The 20,570-nt window shown below is 43.7% G+C and overlaps 1 protein-coding gene across 1 annotated transcript; it reads left to right on the top strand.

Moving 5' to 3' along the window:
* The first annotated feature begins 6,204 nt into the window (after window positions 1-6,204).
* Window positions 6,205-20,570, top strand: LOC125757153 (MAM and LDL-receptor class A domain-containing protein 1-like). The gene is made up of 8 exons (XM_049412396.1): window positions 6,205-6,492; window positions 7,988-8,234; window positions 9,870-10,019; window positions 12,557-12,778; window positions 15,232-15,372; window positions 19,491-19,629; window positions 20,310-20,430; window positions 20,520-20,570. Exons 1-8 carry the CDS (start codon window positions 6,205-6,207, stop codon window positions 20,568-20,570), a joined length of 1,359 nt encoding a protein of 452 aa, XP_049268353.1.

Genomic DNA, 20,570 nt, shown 5'->3' on the forward strand with positions numbered 1-20,570 from the left:
CCTTCCCCGCCTTCCAGTCACTGGGCAATGAGGCATTTTGCAATGACTGTGAAAAGAGCTGTGAAAAAATGACTGAACAATAAATGGCAGTTTGTTTGAGAAATTGGGGAGCGATTCCATCTATGCCAGGTGCTGAGGCTTTCATTTTTAGTATGAGGTGAAAAAGCCCCAATTGATCAATGATGATTGGTTCCATTCGGGGATATCCAGGATCGGCTTGAATTGGTAAATGGTTGGAGATGTCAACAGAAAATGAGTTTTTAAATACGTCTTGCAAAGCCTCGCAACACCTGTCATTTGGAATCGCCAAACCAAGGTCGGAACAGTAATGTGAACGACTGTGCCAGGAAATATACTATAAGCCATGTTTACTGGTATGATCTGGACGGTCTTGCAAGAGCCTGTTTATTTTGTTCACAGCTGTAGGAGGTATAATTGGAAACTCTCAATCGACACTTCTACGTATGAAAAAAAAGTGCAGGGTGTGCCTTTGTAATTTCAATTATCACACACACTTTCGTGGCACAGCATACGTACTGCTGGACTGTTCCTGGAATACACCTCGTTTGTGCCAATGGGGGAACGTGTCATTCGCTGATGCCATGAAGAACTCTCGATTCTCGCCTCCCAAGTACAGGCTTGCACCGACCCCTTCCACAGAAGGCCAACAAGGTGAGTGTCATTGGATTTGCCACACCGTTACGCGCATTCGCCACGAGATCGACCTATATGTAGGTTGCTGTACACTATTTGAGCGACCAGGCCAAGCGAAGTGCCCCCATCCCATACACAGAAATGCACCCTGTGGCTCTTCGCTGAAAGCGTCTTGGACCGCTTTTCTGGTGATAAACTCATGGATTGTAGTCGACTTGTGGCATAATGTTGTCAGACTTTGCACTTTCCACCAAAAAGCAAGAAGCCTGCAAGGTAAAAAACAAAGCAAAGGCGCATGATTCGCCATGCAACAAAGGATTCGTACCCAGACTGACATTCTATGTTTTGACCACAAAGCATAAATGATTGATTTTCGCACTTTCTTGCTGCTTTCTGTGCATGTTCGGTTTGCACCGCGCCAAAACCGTTTAGCAGTGTTGCTGCGCCATTTGCCTAACGCCACATGTTCTGCTCGTCTTGCACTTATACAATGAGTATAGTATTCTGAGCAACAGATATTGTAAAGAAGTAAACCTGCAATTATGTCTGCTCTACTTCACTGCTTGCAAACTTATGCCTTCATGATATCATTTCCCAATGGGAAAACTGTAATTTAATTAGGTATGGCGCACTGTGAAACAATGCCTTGAATGCAGCCCCGAAGAGCGGAAATAGTGTGACGTAGGAATCAGAAAAAAAAAAGAGAATGCAAACATGTCTTTGAACGGTTATGCGCCTTACAGTAATGTAAAAAAATGATCTCCAACACTTTCGTTATAAGTGCTCAGTTCGTCAGCGGTCTGTAGGGGTTCCTCGCTTGGGGATGTTGTCGAGAAGCTGGGGCGTAAGACTTACCCGAGAGCGCATAAGAACCTTTCAAAAAGTGAGCAAGTTATGTGGAGAAAGTTACAAACAGGGGTATTTCCAAACCCGCAATTGTTGAGCAAGTGGCATCCCTCGGTGTATAGCCCTCGGTGTAGGCATTGCGATGGTAGAGCGGACTTAGTCCACATGGTTTGGAGCTGTCCTAACTTTGATGAGCCAGACAGGTGCAGAGTCCTGGGAGTCCTTGCTACTCAACGAAGAGGAAAATGCTCAACGGCAAGTCATCGGTCTCGCCCTAACCGCCGCCACGTCCCAAGGGATCCCGGTCGACGGTTAGGGAGGATGAGTGTGGGTTTAGGCTGACGCCTCTACCCCGTCATCTACTTGACGGGTGCCAATAAAGTTACTTCTCTCTCTCTCTCCAACACTTGAAATGTCAGGAAGAGTGTGTCATCTTTTTAATTCTGAAGGTCCTTTTTGTCGCAATCACCCATTAAGCTAAAACCACACATAAGAGTGGAGGGAGGTTATGTCCACCGGCAACTTACATGTATGGCATTGTGCTTTTACAGAGTACCGTGGCACACACTTTGTTCATGCAATGCTTTTCATTACTTGCGCATCAAAGCAATCGACATAGTAAGAGTGATGATGATAATGTTACTTGACTAGTAACCTCACCTATATGCATCTTAACTACAAGGTACTGTTAGGTTGCTTTACAGGACAATGTGCACAGGTACCACTATTGCAAAACAAATACATTCCCTATGCTGTCCTGGTAGCAACTCTATTTATGTTCGCTATAATAAAACAAAATAAAAAAATACTTAAAGCACAGCTAAGATTGGCCACGTAAACTTTACGCAAGTCTCATGCAATTGTACCGCTAAGGTTATGTGTGCTGTGTGACAAACAGGCCCGTAGCCATGGGAAGGGGGGGGGGGTAGGGGCCCGGGCCCCCTCCGAAATTTTGGTGAAGTAGGTGTTTTTACCAAAAGTAAATAATGAAAACGGGTGTTTTTCTCAAATAGTCATGGTTTTCATCAAGTGCCCCCCCCCCCGAAAAAAATTTATGGCTACGGGCCTGTTGACAGAGTACTACTGTTTTCGTGCGCGCAAAACATTTTCGTGCCACTTTATTCAAGTTCCAGGGGATCATAAATATTAAGAAATGGTATATATACTGAGGCCGAAAGTTACCATAGAGCAGTGTATTAAGGTCCTTTCATGACAAGTTAAATTTATTTAATATCATAAAGTTCCTTGCATGACATGATTGTAGCGCTGGAGGCGAACAATGTAATGATGTGTATCGACAACGGAGGGTACACGACGATTACGCAGGGCGCGTTCAGCACGGACAACTACTAAATTGTCTGCGTGAAGCCCAGTGCATGTATTCTTCGTTTAGTAACCTGAGTCACTTTGGGATGTTAAACCCCATTAACCAACTATTCTTCGTTTTTCAAAAAAAAAGAAAAGAACGGACAAATGGTTGATCAGAAACGTCTTTTTTCAGCTTATTGAGTTTTCCTGCATCTGCCGGAACGCTTCAAGGAGACAGGAGATAAGAGTTTATAATAATAATACAATAAAAGTATGTGATGTTAATCTATATGTGCTTGATGTGCTCTATGGCATCGAAGCGCTGTAAACTAATCGTGTAATCTAGTTTTGAAGTTTCGGAAGGAACTCAAGGCGTTTACTGTGTATATGCACTACAATACAGCTGCGAATAAATTCGTTAAAATAGATGCGCATTATAAATGCATAAGTACTTAAGGTTGCTGTAGCGGACCGATTAGACATTATTATACCCCAGAAAAACTGTAGCGATAAGTAATTTTTTTCCCACCAACGCAGGTTCATTTCTGTACACAGCCTGCGACAATCGGCGCTCGCCAAACAAGACGTCAATCCTGCAGTCTCCGTGGCTTAGACTTTCAGACAGTTCTGTTTGCCTACGGTTCAAAGTACACATGTTCTCCGCCATCGGATGGCAGGTGATTCTGAGCCAAGTTACGGGGACAAATAAAAACGTGCTCTTTGCGAGCGCTGGCCAGACAACAGCGGATCGTTGGTACACAGTTGCGCGAACTGTGCGTCTACGTGGCCGGTCAGATTCACAGGTAAGAACGACTGAATGTGGTGCAACAAATATAAAAAAAGGGGGGGGGGAGAGGGGGGAGGGGGGGAGAGTTGACCAGATTCAAATAAACGATAGCGTGTGCGGGTTCCAGCCAATCGTGAATACCAGCCGGGTAGAAGCCGAGGCTCCGGCCAATCTCAAACAATTACGGGGAGAGAAAGAAAAAAGGAAACGAGCTTCCATAAAGTCCTTGCATCCCTGCAAAAGCGAAAAGTGGAAGTCGTTACTTTTTACGCGATGGTTAAAGCGTAATAAATTGCTAAATCATAGCGTGCTGAAATCATCTTGGCCCCGTATCTGCACTTGGCTTGTACGAAATAACTGTTCGTACTATAATGTTCCACTCAATCCTGATGCTGGACGTGTTATTAGGGAAGGCCAAAGGACAATGGCAAAGAGTAGTGACGAAGAGTGACGGATTCGGCCCCTGATCTTTTTTGTCATGCTGTCGTGGCTATCATTATCGTGGCCGTTACTGGCCCGTGAACGCACCAACTTCGTGCACTGTTATGCGCGTGCGCAGTTCGTGCCTTAAACGGGCTGTAGCATTACGACATCGGTAAAGTTGATGTGACATGCTGAAGTGATATGTATCAATATTCCAAATGGACATAGCATTTCCAAATAGCCCGTACAAGCATACTAAACGCAGAAAAGGAGCAAAACAAACCAAGAAAGTGTTAGTGGCGTCCGCGAGTAAAGTGCTGCGATTTAGTTGTAGAAAACATAATAACGGTGGGCAAACCGCGAAAGCACTGCAGGAAACAAAAAAAGTGCTGGCGGCCAAAGTACGGTTCTGACTTTATGCGGCGCGCTTTTTAATTAACATGCTGCCTTTGTTTCCACACTATCACTGCGAGGCACAAAATGTTGTTAATTCATTGCAGTGCATGGACTGTTGAGAATGAAGTATTATATATAGGCCTGAGGAACTTAAATGCATGCTCTCTGCGGTGTAGTTCAATAGGCAACTTATAACGACGCACACGCCTTTACCCTGATGCTTGATGCTTGTATTTAGGAGCGAAGATACCAGTACTCATTTAGTTATATTCCGAATAGGTGTAACTAAATGAAGGAATGAGAAGCTGTCACAACTTTTTATTTTATTTTATCAGTTGCAGTTCAGTTTTAGCAACAAGCTGTGTCAGTCTGGAGGGGTGGCTCTGGGTGACATTCACTCTACCCCTGGGAAGTGTGGGAGCACTGACGATGGCAAAGGTTTGTTGCTTTTACGTTTATTACACCCTGTAACCGTCAATAAACAACACAACAACAACAACAACAACAACAACAACAACAACAACAACAACAACAACAACAACAACAACAACAGACTACTGACAAACAACAAACTGATAGGAACAAACTTGGTTCAACTTCGAAAATGACAACATTCAACCAAAATTTTAAAATTCCAACATTTGAATTTAGTGAATCCAGAGCTAGAAAAGGCTGGTTTTATAAAGGGACCTTCAAGAGCAAATTATTATCATGTCTTTATTAGGATATTGAAGGGGTATGCGGAATATAACTTCCTATAGGCTATGAAAGCACATTCGATTTAGTAGGTGCCACAAATCATGGAGGCATTGTGTAGGAGCTGAAGGAGAATACGTGAATACCATTGGACGTATTCAGGCACACAGTATGGAAGGAAAAATATCACCCAGAAGTGGTATCAGGCAAGGAAACATAATCCCTCTGACGTACGAAGAGTTTGAAATGGTAGATGCGAAAATATTAGCGGTAAAGGTCAGCGGACAATATCTTAGAAACTTCAAGTAGGCTAATTGCATCGTCATAATGAGCTTCGCTGGATATGATTGAAAACAAATCACTGAATACCCTAACCGACGAAGTCTAAGGTATAAGTTTTAAAAATAAACATTGAAAATGCTGCGAGTTCAATATTCGATAGCCTGGCAAAAACGCAGGAATTTGTTAGTGGTACTCGAGCTCTTCATGCCGTTCAAGGATGCGTTTTTGATGGCCAAACAAAGGAGACTCTAATAATGCCATAAAAATTTTCAGAGGAAAAAGAGTTTGTCGAAAGTGGATGATAAAGAAACGATGGCTGAATATGTTTTTATTGAAAATGAGGAACCACACGTCGTCCACTTCCATGCTCGACATACGTGCTTTATTGCTACACCTAAATTATATTTTAAGATAGCCACGACGTCTTGTGTCATCGTTGTCCTGTCATCTCGTTGACCTGGACAGGTTGTCCAGTCCGTATTTCTGTGTTTGTCTTTTCTCATATTTCATATTATTGGCACAACCATTTCAATTCAGCGCTTGCATTAGTGCGATGGCATGCTTGGTCAAGCCATGATTAGTTTGCCATGCGTTTCGTAGGTTTATGCGACTTCGAATTCGACACATGCAACTGGCAAGCTAATGGTGTCTGGAAACGTGTGCCCTTGATGTTTGATCAACGCATGTCAAAGGCGAGGATGAAGTCTGGGCCTCTGTTTTCCGGTGAGACAAATTTTTTCAGTTCAAATCCTGCACAAAGTTCGGTGTAAAAGTGTACATAGCATGTGCACTTAGGAACGAGCACTGAAACAATGTCCCTGATTGTTGTGCACGCAGGCTTCTGTCTACTTCTCAGTTCCTCGCTGACTCAACCCATCACAGCGTCTCTCGAGAGTCCCTTGCGGTCAACATTCAAAGGCCCTCGTTTATTAGAGTTCTGGTACATAGTGGAAACACCACGATCAGCTACTTTGTCGGTGGAGCTTCAGTCTTTATTAAGCTCAACTATTGCCGCTATTTGGCGACTACCGACCACGGCTCCGGCCCTTACGTGGAATTTGGCTCGCATCGAGATCTCTCCACAGGAAGTTGACTTCAAGGTGTGCAAAAGTATACAGTTATCTTCTAACCAAAAGTGCCCTTAAAGTTAATACACGGTAATACGAGCACATAAAGATAGGGCAGATACTTTCAAGGGAAGTTTGAAAGGTAAAGCCGGCGCAACCATCAGTGGTGACTGACCACATCAATGTACCTTTGAACCCTATATGTAACATTTTCTACCAAAGGTGAAGTACACAAACGCATGTCATGAAAATTCAGCATGCCACTCACTTTATATGAGCAAGCGCTAGCGCCGCTTGCATTAACGCAGCTTCCATGATAAAGTTTAGCGATTAGTGAATTTTAGGAACAGTCTACTGCTCAGAGCATGTCTATGGATTGTTGTGCAGTTGAGAAGATGATGCGTAACATTGACGTAATGAAACAAGCATTTATACCATCAAAATTACATTGTGTACTTTATTCGACGCCGAGAACGGTGAAACGAAAACATGTGACGTCCATTGAGGGTGAAACAATGTCTACCAATCCATGTACCATCATGTAACCACAAACCTGCGAAGAAACAGTCATTTTGCTCGAATATATCATTGTATTGCCTGAAATTGTACTTTATGAGATTCAGATAATTTATCGCCAGTGAATAATTTATTATTAGTTCCCGTTTAGCACGCGTTGAAAAGTGGCGCTGCCTTCGTACACACGAGTGGAGTGTTGTAGCGACGCATGCTGAAGCGTGCCCCCTTGTCACGGCGACGCGCTACACTGCGATTAATGTTGTAGGATGGGTTTGAAGGACTCCGTGTTTTTTTAAATGTTGGTAATGCGTTGCGCTGGCATCGTCCGAACACCAATTTGGGCATTCCACAGCGAAATGTGCCAACTGGACCGTCGCACAAAATGTTTGGAGTGACTACACAGTCTGCGACTGTTGGAAGCACCTGAGTTAATAGGTGACCATAAAAAATATCAAATTAAGTAACCGATTATGTACTAAGGGTGGCCTTCTTTTCCAGTTTCTAACTGTTGCCGGTATGCCATTGCTATCGTTTTCAATAACCGTTGTTGCGGGCGTCCGTACACTGTTTTTTAGAAGTGATTGCGTACAGCGAAAAATACTATTTTAAGTATTTGTGCGCGCTTTTCAGAGAAAATGCTACAGATTCGAGGACATCGAATAATAGGATTTCTATTATACTGCGAAACAGAAGGTCCTCGAAAAAAACGTATATACACTCCGTTTAGCAAACAACATTTTAATGAGGACATCCTTCAAAACCTGTAAACAAAAATGGCGTTTTAGTTAATATGTTTATTTGCGTTCTGACTCCTCGTGATTTTTAAATAAAGAGCACACGAAACGTAACTAGAAGGCCCCGGAAGCGGTGACTGAAGATGTGGGGTTCTAAGGTTTTGTGTTATGTGCTGCATGCTGCTTTACTCAACCTTACTCGTAACATGCATACGTCGGGCTATGCTGCCTTATTGTTATATATTTCTCTCCCTTCCGCGCACTTCTGTCATGTTTAGGTCGTCATTCGAGGCAGCACACGACGTGTGTCAAGCTTGAACAGCTTGCTAGCCTTGGCCGACGTCCGCCTGACTACGCATCCAAGCTCACACGTGGCGAACTGCAATTTCGAGGATGACCTGTGCGGTTACATCAGCGTCAGCGGTTCCGACCCGGAGTTCCGGTGGTTCGTCGGAAGCGGTCGAGTGAGAAAGCCTTTGCTGAAGCCATCTGTTCCCCAGCTTCCCCTGGTTGGGCTGTCCGAAGGTGAGTTTCGCTTTTGGCTTCGAACTGCTGAAAGACATGTGTGCTGTAATTACGCCCATTTTGAGTGCATATCCCGTTAGGGGCCCGGCTTGTCGTCTATCTACTGTCTCATGCCGCATGGTCACGCTGTGGTCAATACATGCCTCAAACAAGGCCAACAATGCTCAAAACCAGTGCAAAATAAACTAACAAGGTCTAAAGTAATATAAACTACAAAATAACCAACAATTAATCGCAATAATTTGCCTAAAATTGTGAAAAACATTTCTGAAAAATCCAGCTGATACCCGCGCCACGCAAGAGAGGGCGCCGCCACCTCGGCAAGCGTTCCACTGCCGAGGCGGTTGCAAGCGGTGGGTTCGCTTCGCTGGGTTGCCCGTGCTACGCACTTCCTCAGGTTTCATGGTAATAGACTTGCATTACGCGCAGGATTTAAAACTACACCAAGACCTACACAAGAACGACATTATGGTCAAAGTTAAAAGGAATACGCCGACGAAATATGAAAATACCTTTAAAATGAAAGACGTTTCTGCTCCCGTACGGAGGCCTTGTTCACAATGACGCAATTGGAAGTAGGGGTGCTGATTAAGTACGTGCAAATACATGGCGCAAACAGCGTGCATAAACAGAAGGAAAACAGAAGGAAGGGCGCCGTCATTGCGGTTCAGCGTGGCGTCGGTAGTTTGGATTAGTAATGATTCGAGATAAAGTCGCAAAGTTATATTACTTTCAGTAGCTAGCACATGTGCACTGCCCCAGTAAATATCGTGTCCCTTTGAAACAAAATGTTCCGCAAGAACACTGGAAGACACCTTCTCTTTTTTCAGACCATAACCCCGTTCTTTCAGCCGCCTTTGAAAATCACCAGTCTCGCCAATGTACGCGTGATTACAGTCCGCACAGGAAATATTGTACACAACACCAGGAAACCCGTCTTTCGGAAGCTTGTCCTTCACATTTATGAGAATGTTTTTTAGTTTTTTCTCTGGCACATGTGACACGTGTACATCAATGGAACGAAGCACGCGTGCTAAGGCCTCACTGGTTCCGGGAGCATATCATGGTATCGCGGCACGTTTACGATGAGCAGACGTGGAGGAGGCACCGATAGGCGGGCCGGATAATTGGCGCTGCACTGAATTCACGAAAGAAGCAGGGTTGCCGCCGCTTGAAAGCTGCGCATGAACTAATTCCAAGTCTCTTTCCAAGTCTGTTGCGGAGCTACATGTCTGTTGCGGAGCTACATGTCTGTTGCAAAGGCTGTATGAGTGAAGAGACGACGGAGCGTTTGTGGCAAGCAGGGTGAATTGAACCGAAGTTGAGGTAGCGTCCTGTGTTCGTATCCTTTGAGCATTGCCGACCAGACGAGTTTTTGATAAACCCTTGACTTCAAGGACAACATTAGCACAGGAATTAGCGCGGGGTTTAGAACTACACCAAGACCTGCGCAAGAACTACAGTGGCGCTACATTAAGCGCAGGTTTTTTGGTCTGCCCCTGTTCGTGATGCCTAACTTCGCACGCCATGCACACTACCACTAAGGAATAGCTATAGTGTGCACCGAAAATACTCTCTGTTGTGAAGAGAGGATATTTTGTATTGACAAGAACGGTAATTTTTCTGCGTCAACAGGACTTCAAGCTTCCAAGACGTTCGCCTACGTCGACACCACGGTGCCGCTTCAGGACAGTGGAACGAATTGCAACGCCACAATGAGCAGCCCTATCTTCACTGCTGGCCAAAACGATACTCTGCTCATTCGTTACTTTAGAAATGGCAACAGTAAGTGGCGCACAAATAAGTGCACAATGTTGCGAAAGTCTCTCGGTCTGTGAAATTATGCATGGAGCGTTTTCCCACAGTAAACTGAATGCATACGTTGACTCTTCGCAACCATATTTCTTGTGTTCTCTCTACTTTCTCTTGTGCGTGGAAATTTGATTTTGGACTGTTTTTGCTGCTTCAGTGCACTGGTAGGTTCTTCTTTATATCAATTGGGAGTAATCACCTAGGTAATCGTGTCACATGGTTTCCGTACATCTTTTTGTCACGATTATAATCAGGCAATGACAATGACACGTCTTAACGTAAATAAATAGAAAGAAAGCTTCGTTTTAAAGGACCCCTAAACCTCCCCCAATAATTTTTTTAACATTTCAGGCAAACGCGCGCATCGATTTCAGAATGCCGTCACAATCAACAATGCCAAACGCGGCAGCGCTACGAGCCGCGGGCGCCCCACAAATTCCAAGAGACAATCCCTTCTCCTCTCCGTGCCTTTCGGCATTCCTCATCCCCTCAACGGTTCACCGTGACGTCAACATGTCGTCTGCTCGTCATGTGCAACACATGTTTATCCGCTCGCAGGTACGCGCGCTTGCTGCTCTTCCTCCTCGTCATGCGAGGAGGAGCACTTGGCCAGGAGGAGAGACGGGCCGACCAACGGAGCATAGCGAAGGAAATTGTGAAACGAGCGAGGGCTTCTTTTGGATCATCAAACGCGTGTAACTACGCTATTACGGCACCGTTCTGAAAAATTCTCACGGCTACGTGTTCGTTGTAGACTTGTGCACAACTGCAGCACCAGAACTAAATTTCTACCTCTGAGTGGTTTAGGAGCCCTTTAAAAGAAAAAAAAAATTCTTGCGCGCAGACCACAGACATGGTATAAACCAGCAGCCGAATTTTGATCCTAGAGTTACAGCCATGGCTTACTTTCGTAAGAAATGGGATGTATTGGGTGCTTACAATTGCTTAGGTTTCCTTCGCTGAGCTCATTCTAGTTCACAGTATCGAAGCAATTATGGGGTCTCATAGTAAGCAATGATAAGTTACTCAGCTGTGCGTTTTCTTTCGCTCCACCGGCATTCGCGATACGCGGGAGGCGTGTATGTAAAATTTGCCGGTTTTTGAAACAGACACGTAAAAAACAGCGGCAGGACTAAAAGTTCATTTGTAAAAGATCGGAGGTTTCCTTAACTGCAGGCGTAATAAATATCTCGCTTGCTAATAGGGACAGCACGTGTCTTCTGCCACTTCATGAAGTCGAATTTCTCATTCATGTTCCGGGGAATCTTCGAATCGCTGTCTCGCGTTTCCCAGGAGTTTTTTTTTTCAGGAGCGCTGGTGGGTTATCCTCCATATCCACTGGCCCTTCCACCTATTTGAGGTGGGGGCACACAGCCCACGTTTTATACGTTAACTGAGCTAAAGAAATGACAAAATTACATATGCGTGGGAGTTTACGATTTTTTTTTTTGCTTGGAGCAGCCGGCGTCACTTGATGTTGATAGACACACGAGTACTAAAATCATCGAAAAAAATTTTGCTGACGAATTAAGAGAGTTGGAGTGTATTATAACAGCGACTCTGATGTAATGAATGGCAGCTTACTCACATCCTTGAAAAGGAAAGTGTACGATCAGCACGTTGTACCAGTTTTGATACATATGGCCAAAAATTATCTGGAGACTAAGGACCAGGTTACGAACGACATACCTATAAAAATCTGTATTGTATAAAAATTATTACATTAAAAATTATTGAAAAAAATTAAATGAGAAACGGCGTGATATGCGCTTGTCGCCTCAGGTTATATTGCTTTAGTGTATTGAAAATTTAGTTTTTAGCTTGAATTACATACATAATGCGAATATGTATGAAATGCAGGCACGTTCTTTACAAAAAAGAAAAAGATAAAAAAAGACGTACTAAAAACATTCTACGGTCAGCTTTATATTTTGAACACGTACCTCTTGTAATACCTTGTGATGGGGAGGCCTTTGAAGCTAAATAAATAAATAAATAAATAAATAAATAAATAAATAAATAAATAAATAAATAAATAAATAACATGACCCAACAATCGCATGTTTTCGAAGTAATTTCACCCTATGCTTTAAAAAAAACAGTTTGCCGCGAAGTGCTCATCTGGAGGTATTAACGGTAGCACGGAAACAATAGTCACTAACCGAAATGTGTAGGTAATGTGTTTTCTTGTTCTCAGAAAAAGTGGTCGTGGGACCTAGAGGAAAAAGAACTGAACGAAGAACAGCCTCAAAGCGACCTGAAAGGCGTGTACAGCGTAAATACATGATAATAAAATAGCAGCAAAGCTACAAGTAATGGTCTATAGAACATTTACGCCATTACGAAAGTCGTTCTGTTGCGAGAGCCTTTAACGCTACCGTAGTTAAGCTGATTAGAAATGAAAAAAAAAAAGTCTCACAAGTAAGCGCCGACAGAAAAGAAGGGGCTCAACAAACTCGATTATTTGGCACAGTCAACGCGCAGTGTTGAATATCATCCGTTCATTGCAGGTACGGAGTCGTTCATGGTGTACCAATCCATGTGGAACAATGGAGACCAAACAATAAAGTGGGTGCCGCTGGCTTCTCTCGACGAAGGCGATGACTGGCAGGACTTTGAAGCTCCCCTTGCTCCTGCAGCAGAGTCCCAAATACACGTCGTCATCACTCGGTCCCGTAACCAGACCGGTTTCGCAGCAGTTGCTAGCATCAGCGTGGGTCACCCAAAAGCGGGTAGGAGTATTAAATACGCCTTTCGTATCAGACATTATAATTATCACTAACTGTTTCATTAGATCACTGCTTTTGACTCGGCATCTAAGATGTAATAGGTCACTGTTGCCTTTACTCGCATCACTATTGTCACAAGAACGAGCACTGCTGCAGTGCCTAAATGTTTTCATGCATTGATGCGCGCAGCCGAACAGCCGGGTGGGTTCACGGATGCGCACTAAAAGTTGTGGGCTCCAACTTCGAGCGCTTTTATTATTGCGATAGCAATTATTGGGCGCTCTCGGCTGATTTTGGCCTTCACCGTCGCTATCGCCGTCATGTCCCGGATATATATATATATATATATATATATATATATATATATATATATATATATATATATATATATATATATATATATATAAGGCGCTAAGGCACAAAGAAAAATAAAGCAGAAGAAAAATATTCCGAAGCACCCGACCGGCGATTCGAGCCAGCGACCGTTCGCTCCACAGCGCGCTGCGTTAGACAACTCAACCACACGCCATGCATGCGCCGACGAAATAACGGCGAGCTCTTTATATGCGCCATTTACCGCTGGTGCTACGCAGATCTCTGAGGAGCTTGGGCGTGTTTTCTATCACGCAACGCTCCTACATTTTCTTTCAGTTTGAAAACTGCCCTTGATATGCGCACGACAAAGTGGCCCCTTTCTGTACACACTCGGGATTTGGAACGAAAAAAAAAAAAGAACACCGGGCACACCTGGCGTCAGACGCCCCCGTGTGGCAGGAGACGCAGAGGGGACACTCCACGCGCCGCAGTTTAAAAGAAAAAGAAATATCTAAGAGCGTCTGATTCTCCATTGTCGACACTTGCAGCGCGTTGCACAAGCACAAAGACTTAACAACTGTGACAGCTATTGGTTCACGCTTGTCTTGTGTATACATGTGCGTTCTTTTCGCGCATCCTTGTTCGTGCTCCAGCAGTGCGCTGCAAGTATCGAGCTGCTTGTTATTCCTCGTGTGACATTCAGCTTTCTTGCTATCGCATTCATTGCTTCGCCCTTGCGGCGAAACTGTGACTTTTTTTGTGCGCTACAGTTCTTTGACGCCACGAAATATGAAGTCCAGCGAACTTGTGCTTTACGGCTGCATTGCAAGCTTTGGATTGATCCCCGATATTGAAAGTGAAGAGTGTGCAAACGAGTAGATGCAAAATTGGTGTGGTGGAAGTTCACTGAAAAATTTCTTTCTTTCTACCCAGTTGTTCCGGGCACGCTTTATAGAAACGTCGGTACGTAACAATGCTTTCTTTCTATCTAGCTATTCGAGCCATTTTCCTTTAAATGACAAGTTCCAATGACTGGCGTTTTCTAGTCCAAGTTTCTTCCATCAATCATTCTATTCGCTGCTGAGCTCGAGATGGAGTTCTGTTGCAGAAATAAATAGTTTTGACACTGAACGTTAAAACAATATATGACAATGTTGCGCAGGCACTTATTGTATGTCATGTGGCAGATACTACTGTGTAGACTCAATGATTGTTCGAAATCACTTAGATTTACGGATGATTTTGTTGAATGCTTTTTTATTTATTTCTTAACATAATGATATGAATTTGCGAACTCATATTTTGAATGTTTGTTTTATTAGGTACTGTCGCTTCAGGGTGAGAAACGGAAATTCGCGGAACCTCGAATAATGTCATGTAACGGATTAGCAGATAATAATAATAATAATAATAATAACGTTTATTTCCACCAATACAAAGTTGATGGAGGGGGTGAGAATAAAAGCGACTGTCCGCTTGACTACGTTCTCACCCCCCTTTACATCAGACAGAGGCGGTGGCGGCAACAGAACACAAGATCTGACGAGGGTATACACAACATTCTGGAATCTAGCAATAACAGAAATTCGCAACAGCAGGCTGCGGTGCTGGCAGAAAGAAAAAGAAACACAATGCAATAAACATATATACCTACAAGCATAGATCAGACGTCAGTACATAAACTACATATACACTAAACACAAAATTTACGCGGTAACAGTGTTGGTTATTTCCTCATTTTTATTTAGGCACGTTATTTCAAGAAGTTTTCAATGTCAGATGAGTTAATGAGATATTGGCGTAGTTGAGAAAAGGTGATGTCTGCTATGTCAATACCTGAGGAATGTAGTCTGTTTAAATGTAACGGTAGCTGATAGGTAACTTTTTGTGTTTACTTTTTATTTCTTCGGGCTGTTACGCCGTTGTGACACACGCATTTTCGTTTTTAAGCATCTACAAACTTTTATGTCTCTGCGTTTGCGGCGACGTCTCAAGGGTTGAAGGGCTTGAATTGTAGCGAAATTCATTTAGGTGAACTTATTGACGTAGGATTGTCATAGTACGGCTAGCATTGAATGTGCGTAATAAAGCAGAAAGCGAGCAACCGACAGACAATTTGGAATGATTTGTTATTTATACAGGCTGTAATTTCGAGAATGCCACTTACTGCAACTGGGAACAGGAAAGGGCAAGCAGAAGAAGCCTTGAGTGGAAATTAAACGATCCGAAAAACCGCGTTCCAGGCTTCCCCAATTTTGACCACACAACACGCAGCTACAAAGGTAAGAGTCCACGACTGTGCCATATGAGGCAAATATTTTGATGAAAATTATTAGCTTGAAAACTCGCGAACCACTGCCAGGCTCTTTCAATCGCCACATTTACAGCACCGATAAACGGTGCAGCGGTGGCGTAAAGTAGAGCATCAGCCTCGCGTGCAAGAGGTCCGTGGTTTGAATCCCGGTGCCGGACCGGACCGGGATTAAATCCCCCACAGGATTTAGTAAAAAAACCCGCGTGATGATGGAACTGCATAAAAAGAGGCCTGGGGTGTGGCCTCACCGGTGACCACAGCCAGTAATGCAATCCCTCACCAGATAAGGAATGACCGCCCTGGTGCAGTATTTGGTCACTACCTCCCACATGAATACACCATTTAACCCTCGGCCCTCAGTCTCCAGCGGCTGCGAAGCAACTGACCACGGCGGCGACCAGACCTGCGACGCAGAGGAGGGTGCTAAGAATATCTGGGTCCGGATAGGCCGCCATTGGAATCTGAACTTGGCCACGTTTAACGCTTGAACGTTATCTAGTGAGGCGAGTCTAGCAGTGCTATTCGAGGAACTTGAGGGTTTTGAATGGGATGTAATAGGGCACAGTGAAGTTAGGAGGACAGATGTGGCCTATACACTGCTAAAGAACGGGCACGTCCTATGCTATCGCGGCTTACCGGACAGAAGAGCACTGGGGGTGGGATTCCTTATCCATAAAAATATAGCTGGCAACATAGAGAAATACTGTAGCATTAGTGAGAGGGTGGTAGGTATTGTTATTAAACGTAATGAGAGGTACAAGATGAACGTGATATAGGCCTACGCGCCTACACCCAGCTATGATGATCATTCAGTTGAACGCTTCTATGAAGACGTGGAATCAGCATATAACAAGGTAAAGACACAGTATACTGCACTGATACCGACTTTAATGCCAAGGTAGGTAAGAAGCAGGCTCGATACCAGGCAGGGGCGGAATATGGCATAGGTTCTAGAAATGAGAGAGGGGAGTAATTAGTAGAGTTCGCTGAACGCAATAATTTACGAATCTTGAATACCTTCTACCGAAAACAGGTGAACCGAAAGTGGTCGTCAAGGAGCCCCGATGGCAAAATTAAGAATGAAAGAGACTTCATACTGTGCGCACACCCTGGCATCGTGCATGATGTGAAAGTGGTTGGAAAGATACGATGCAGTGACCATAGAATGGTAAGGTCTCGAACTTGCCTAGTCTTGAGGAAGGAACGGCAGAAACTGATACGCAAGAAGCCAATTAACGAGCTAGCTCTCAGAGGGAAAGTGCAGGAATTCAGGGTCTGGCTTTAGAACAGATACTCGGCTCTAACCGAGGAAACCGACCTTACCATTGACGCAATGAATGATAATCTGACGAGCATCGTTACGGAGTGTGCAGTGGAAGTCGGAGGTACAGTATAAGACAGGACACGGGCAAGCTCTCCCAGGAGACGAAAAACCTCATTAAGAAACGTCGAAGCAGGAAAGCATCAAAAACGACAGAAAAAAAATAGAACTGGTAGAGCTTTCGAAGTTAATCAATAGGCGTAAAGTAGCCGACATAAGAAGATATAACATCGAGAGAATTGAACATGCTCTAAAGAACGGGCGCAACCTCAAAGCGGTGAAGAGAAAACTGGGCACAGGAAAAAACCAGATGTATGCACTAAGGGACAAGAAAGGCAAAGTCGCTAACTATATGGATGGATCGTTAAAGAAGTTGAGGAGTTTTACAGGACAATAATTAGGACGATAACCAGGACGATAATGTAAGTAGTAGTAGTAGTAGGCCAGTGAAGTGGACGTCCCATCAATAAAGACACGGGAAGTATAGCAAGCCTTTGAGGGAATGAAAAGAGGCAAAGCTGCTGGTGATGATCAGGTAACATGAGATCTGTTGAAAGACGGTGGACAGATTGTTAGAAAAACTGGCTTCATTGTATACGAAATGTCTCTTAACGGTGAGGGTACCAGAATCTTCGAAGAATGCTAATATCATCTTAATCCATAAGAAAGGGGACGTCAAGGACTTGAAAAATTACTGGCCGATCAGCTTAATGTCCGTTGTCTAGAAGCTGTTTACAAAGAAAGTTGATAATATAATTAAGACAATATTAGAATTCAATCAACCAAAGGACCAATCAATCAGGTGATACTATCAGGTGACACTATCAATCAGGTCATAGAGAAATGCGCAGAATATAACCAGCCCCCATATGTAACCTTCATAGATTACGAAAAGGCATTTGATTCGGTCGAGATATCAGCATTAATTCAGACAATACGGAACCAGGGCGGCAACAAACCATATATAAACATACTGGAAGAAATCTACGGCGGCTCCACATCCACCATAGTCCTCCATAAAGAAAGCGCCAAATCCCAATAGAGAAAGGTGTAAGGCAGAGAGACACGATCTCCCCAACGCTATTCACCACATGCTTACAGGAGGTTTTCAAGTCCCAAGACTGTGAGGAGTTAGGGATACGAGTTAATGGAGAATGCCTTAGTAACCTGCGATTCGCTGATGGCATTGCATTGATCAGTAACTCAGGGGACGAATTGCAACTCATGATTACTGAATTGGACAAGGAAAGCAGAACGGTAGGTCTGAAAATTAATGCTAGAAAACTAAGGTAATGCGCGAGTCTCGGAAGAGAACAGCGCTTTGTGATAGGTAGCGAGGCAATGGAATTCGTAAAGGAATACGTCAGGTAGTAAACGCAGAGCCGAATTATGACACTGAAGTAACTACGAGAATAAGGATGGGATGGAGCACACTCGGCAAGCACTCTCAAATCATGAATGGTGGTTTACCACTATCACTCAAGAGGAAGGTATATAACAGCTGCATCTTACCGGTACTCACCTACGGAGCAGAAACCTGGAGGCTTACAAAGAGGGTTCAACTTAAACTGAGGACTACGCAGCGAGCAATGGAAAGGAAAATGATAGGTGTAACCTTTAGGGACAAAAAGAGAGCAGAGTGGGCCAAGGAACAAACGGATGTTACGGACATTTTAGTCGAAATCAAGAAGAAACGGACATGAGCTGGGCATGTAGCGTGTAGCCAAGATAACCGCTGGTCATTAGGAGCAACTGACTGAATTCCAAGAGTATACGCAAATGCGCGAGGGTGAGACAGAAAGTTAGGTGGGCAGATGATATTAAGAAGTTTGCGGGTATAACGTGGCAACAGAGCACTGGACCGAGGTGACTGGCGCAAAATGGGAGAGGCCTTTGCCCTGCAGTGGGCGTAGTCAGGCTGATGATGATACTTTTGAGGTGTTTCACGCCCCTTAAACAAATAGGTTCCCGAGACTGGATAAATAAAATTAGAGTGATAAAGAGGTGATATGTCTGAGATAGACGCTGATAAATAAATATTTTATTTCTCGAACACAGAATTCTGCAATTCACTCATGCATGTAACTGATGACGTCACGTCTTTGCTTATATCAAGAAGACAAGGATGACTGCCGCTGTCACGTATTGGGCTGATTTTGGGGTATTGCATGGCACATTTAAGCTTTGTGAAACGTAGCTTTATAAGCCATGATGTCGTTCAGATGCTGGGCCGCCGCGCATTGACTGGCTGTCAGGTCGAATGAATGAGCGTAAAATTTTCATTTAGTCTCTGTTGTTGAGCTTTTCGCGGAGTTTTCGCGTATTGGAGCTGAACTGGATATCAAGCTCTCATCTTAGCTGTATATTAAGAGTACAAACTTACAATATCATAAACAAGGACTGAGCAATGAACTGGATGGTTACCAAATACGGTCGGTTGCGCAGATAATGCTGTTAACAGAAGTTTTGAGAATAGTAATAGTGCCGTAAAATAAGTTTAGTGTCGAGCGAATAGTGTTTATGTACATCAGGTACAGCGAAAGAGATTTTGCTCCACTAAGCAAATTAAGTCTGATATAATGTGTCGAAGAGGATTGGGTGACATATAATGCATATTGGAAACATTACTTGGCGAATGTTGGGAAAAGAATATAAAAATATCATTTGAATGAGTCTTAAATGTCGCATTTCAGTAGTTCGCAAAGAACTTGGTAAGGGAAATTAGGGAGAAGCTAAGGCCTCTTGGTTTTCTTTTTGTTAAATAGGGCACTACATATACGTAGCACGAAACAGGAGCTCTGACGTAATATCTGCCCAACTGAAAGGCCCTGTAGTGCCTAAAGACGTGCTGAAGGCAATGTGCTTCTCCTTCTGGTACTTTCTGCTGGTGGACTCGAACAGCAGGTAAGCCTCCTTGTTCCCTTTTTTTATAAAAAAGGATCAACACTTTTCTTATTTTTCAAAAAAATTGAAAATGAATTCATTGTCGTGCTGTCACAAACATGCAGGTTTCATTTAAGAACTCTTAAGCTGTTAAAAAGAAGCAGAACCCGTGTTAATGATATAATAATAACTGTTGAGCTTTTACATTGCCAAAACCACGATATGATTATGAGGGACGCCGTAGTGGAGGGCTCCAGAAATTTCGACCACCTGGGGTTCTTGAACGTGCACCTGGACCTAAGCACACGCAAAGCTACAAAACTGTCGCATTGCGCTTTTCAAGGCGTTAGTCATTAACGCAGGACACCACATTTTACGCAAACATGAAAAGTCTGCGTAAAAATTCGAGGGAGAGCTTAAACATTCTCTCTCCGCCTATACTTAAAGAAAAAGCCTATATTTTTTGCCAAAGCTGAAGGATCGAAACGTAGATTGCAAGCAGTGCAATGATAAGGCAAAATCAACAATAGAAGGTGCTAATAGAGATGACTGTAATTAATGACAGCATAATTAGTTTCTTGGCTTTAACCAGGCCAGTGTGTATCATGACCTCCCTGGCAATCCTGTGCTCAGGTTTGTGCCAAATACAAAAAAAAGAGAAAGTCACACAATGTCAACTTTTTAAAAACTTCTGATCGCAGTTTCAGCGTGTCGCTGTCCTCGGCTTCAGACGTCGCCTGGCGCAGTTCAATTTTCCGGGTGGTGGCATGGACACACGGCCAAGCACAATTTACACAGTTAACACCAGAAGAAGGCACGCAGGTGAGCGATTTCGGGCAACTTTTGATGCAGTTTTACCAGAAGTGGTGCCGATTACTAATGACGAAGTCTAAGCTCGGTGCACTTCTCAGTGCACTACAGTGCATTTATGTGTGGCTGTTTTATGTGCTTATGAAAAATGA

The sequence above is a fragment of the Rhipicephalus sanguineus genome, chromosome 1 (assembly GCF_013339695.2).
Source record: "Rhipicephalus sanguineus isolate Rsan-2018 chromosome 1, BIME_Rsan_1.4, whole genome shotgun sequence".
Lineage (NCBI taxonomy): Eukaryota > Metazoa > Arthropoda > Arachnida > Ixodida > Ixodidae > Rhipicephalus > Rhipicephalus sanguineus.

Excerpts from the sequence above, each read along its gene's own strand:
- LOC125757153 (XM_049412396.1), top strand. The coding sequence starts at position 6,205 with ATGTCCCTGATTGTTGTGCACGCAGGCTTCTGTCTACTTCTCAGTTCC. Across the intron at positions 6,493-7,987 it reads CACAGGAAGTTGACTTCAAG|GTCGTCATTCGAGGCAGCAC; the intron begins GTGTGCAAAAGT and ends TGTCATGTTTAG. Across the intron at positions 15,373-19,490 it reads CACAACACGCAGCTACAAAG|GGCACTACATATACGTAGCA; the intron begins GTAAGAGTCCAC and ends TTTGTTAAATAG.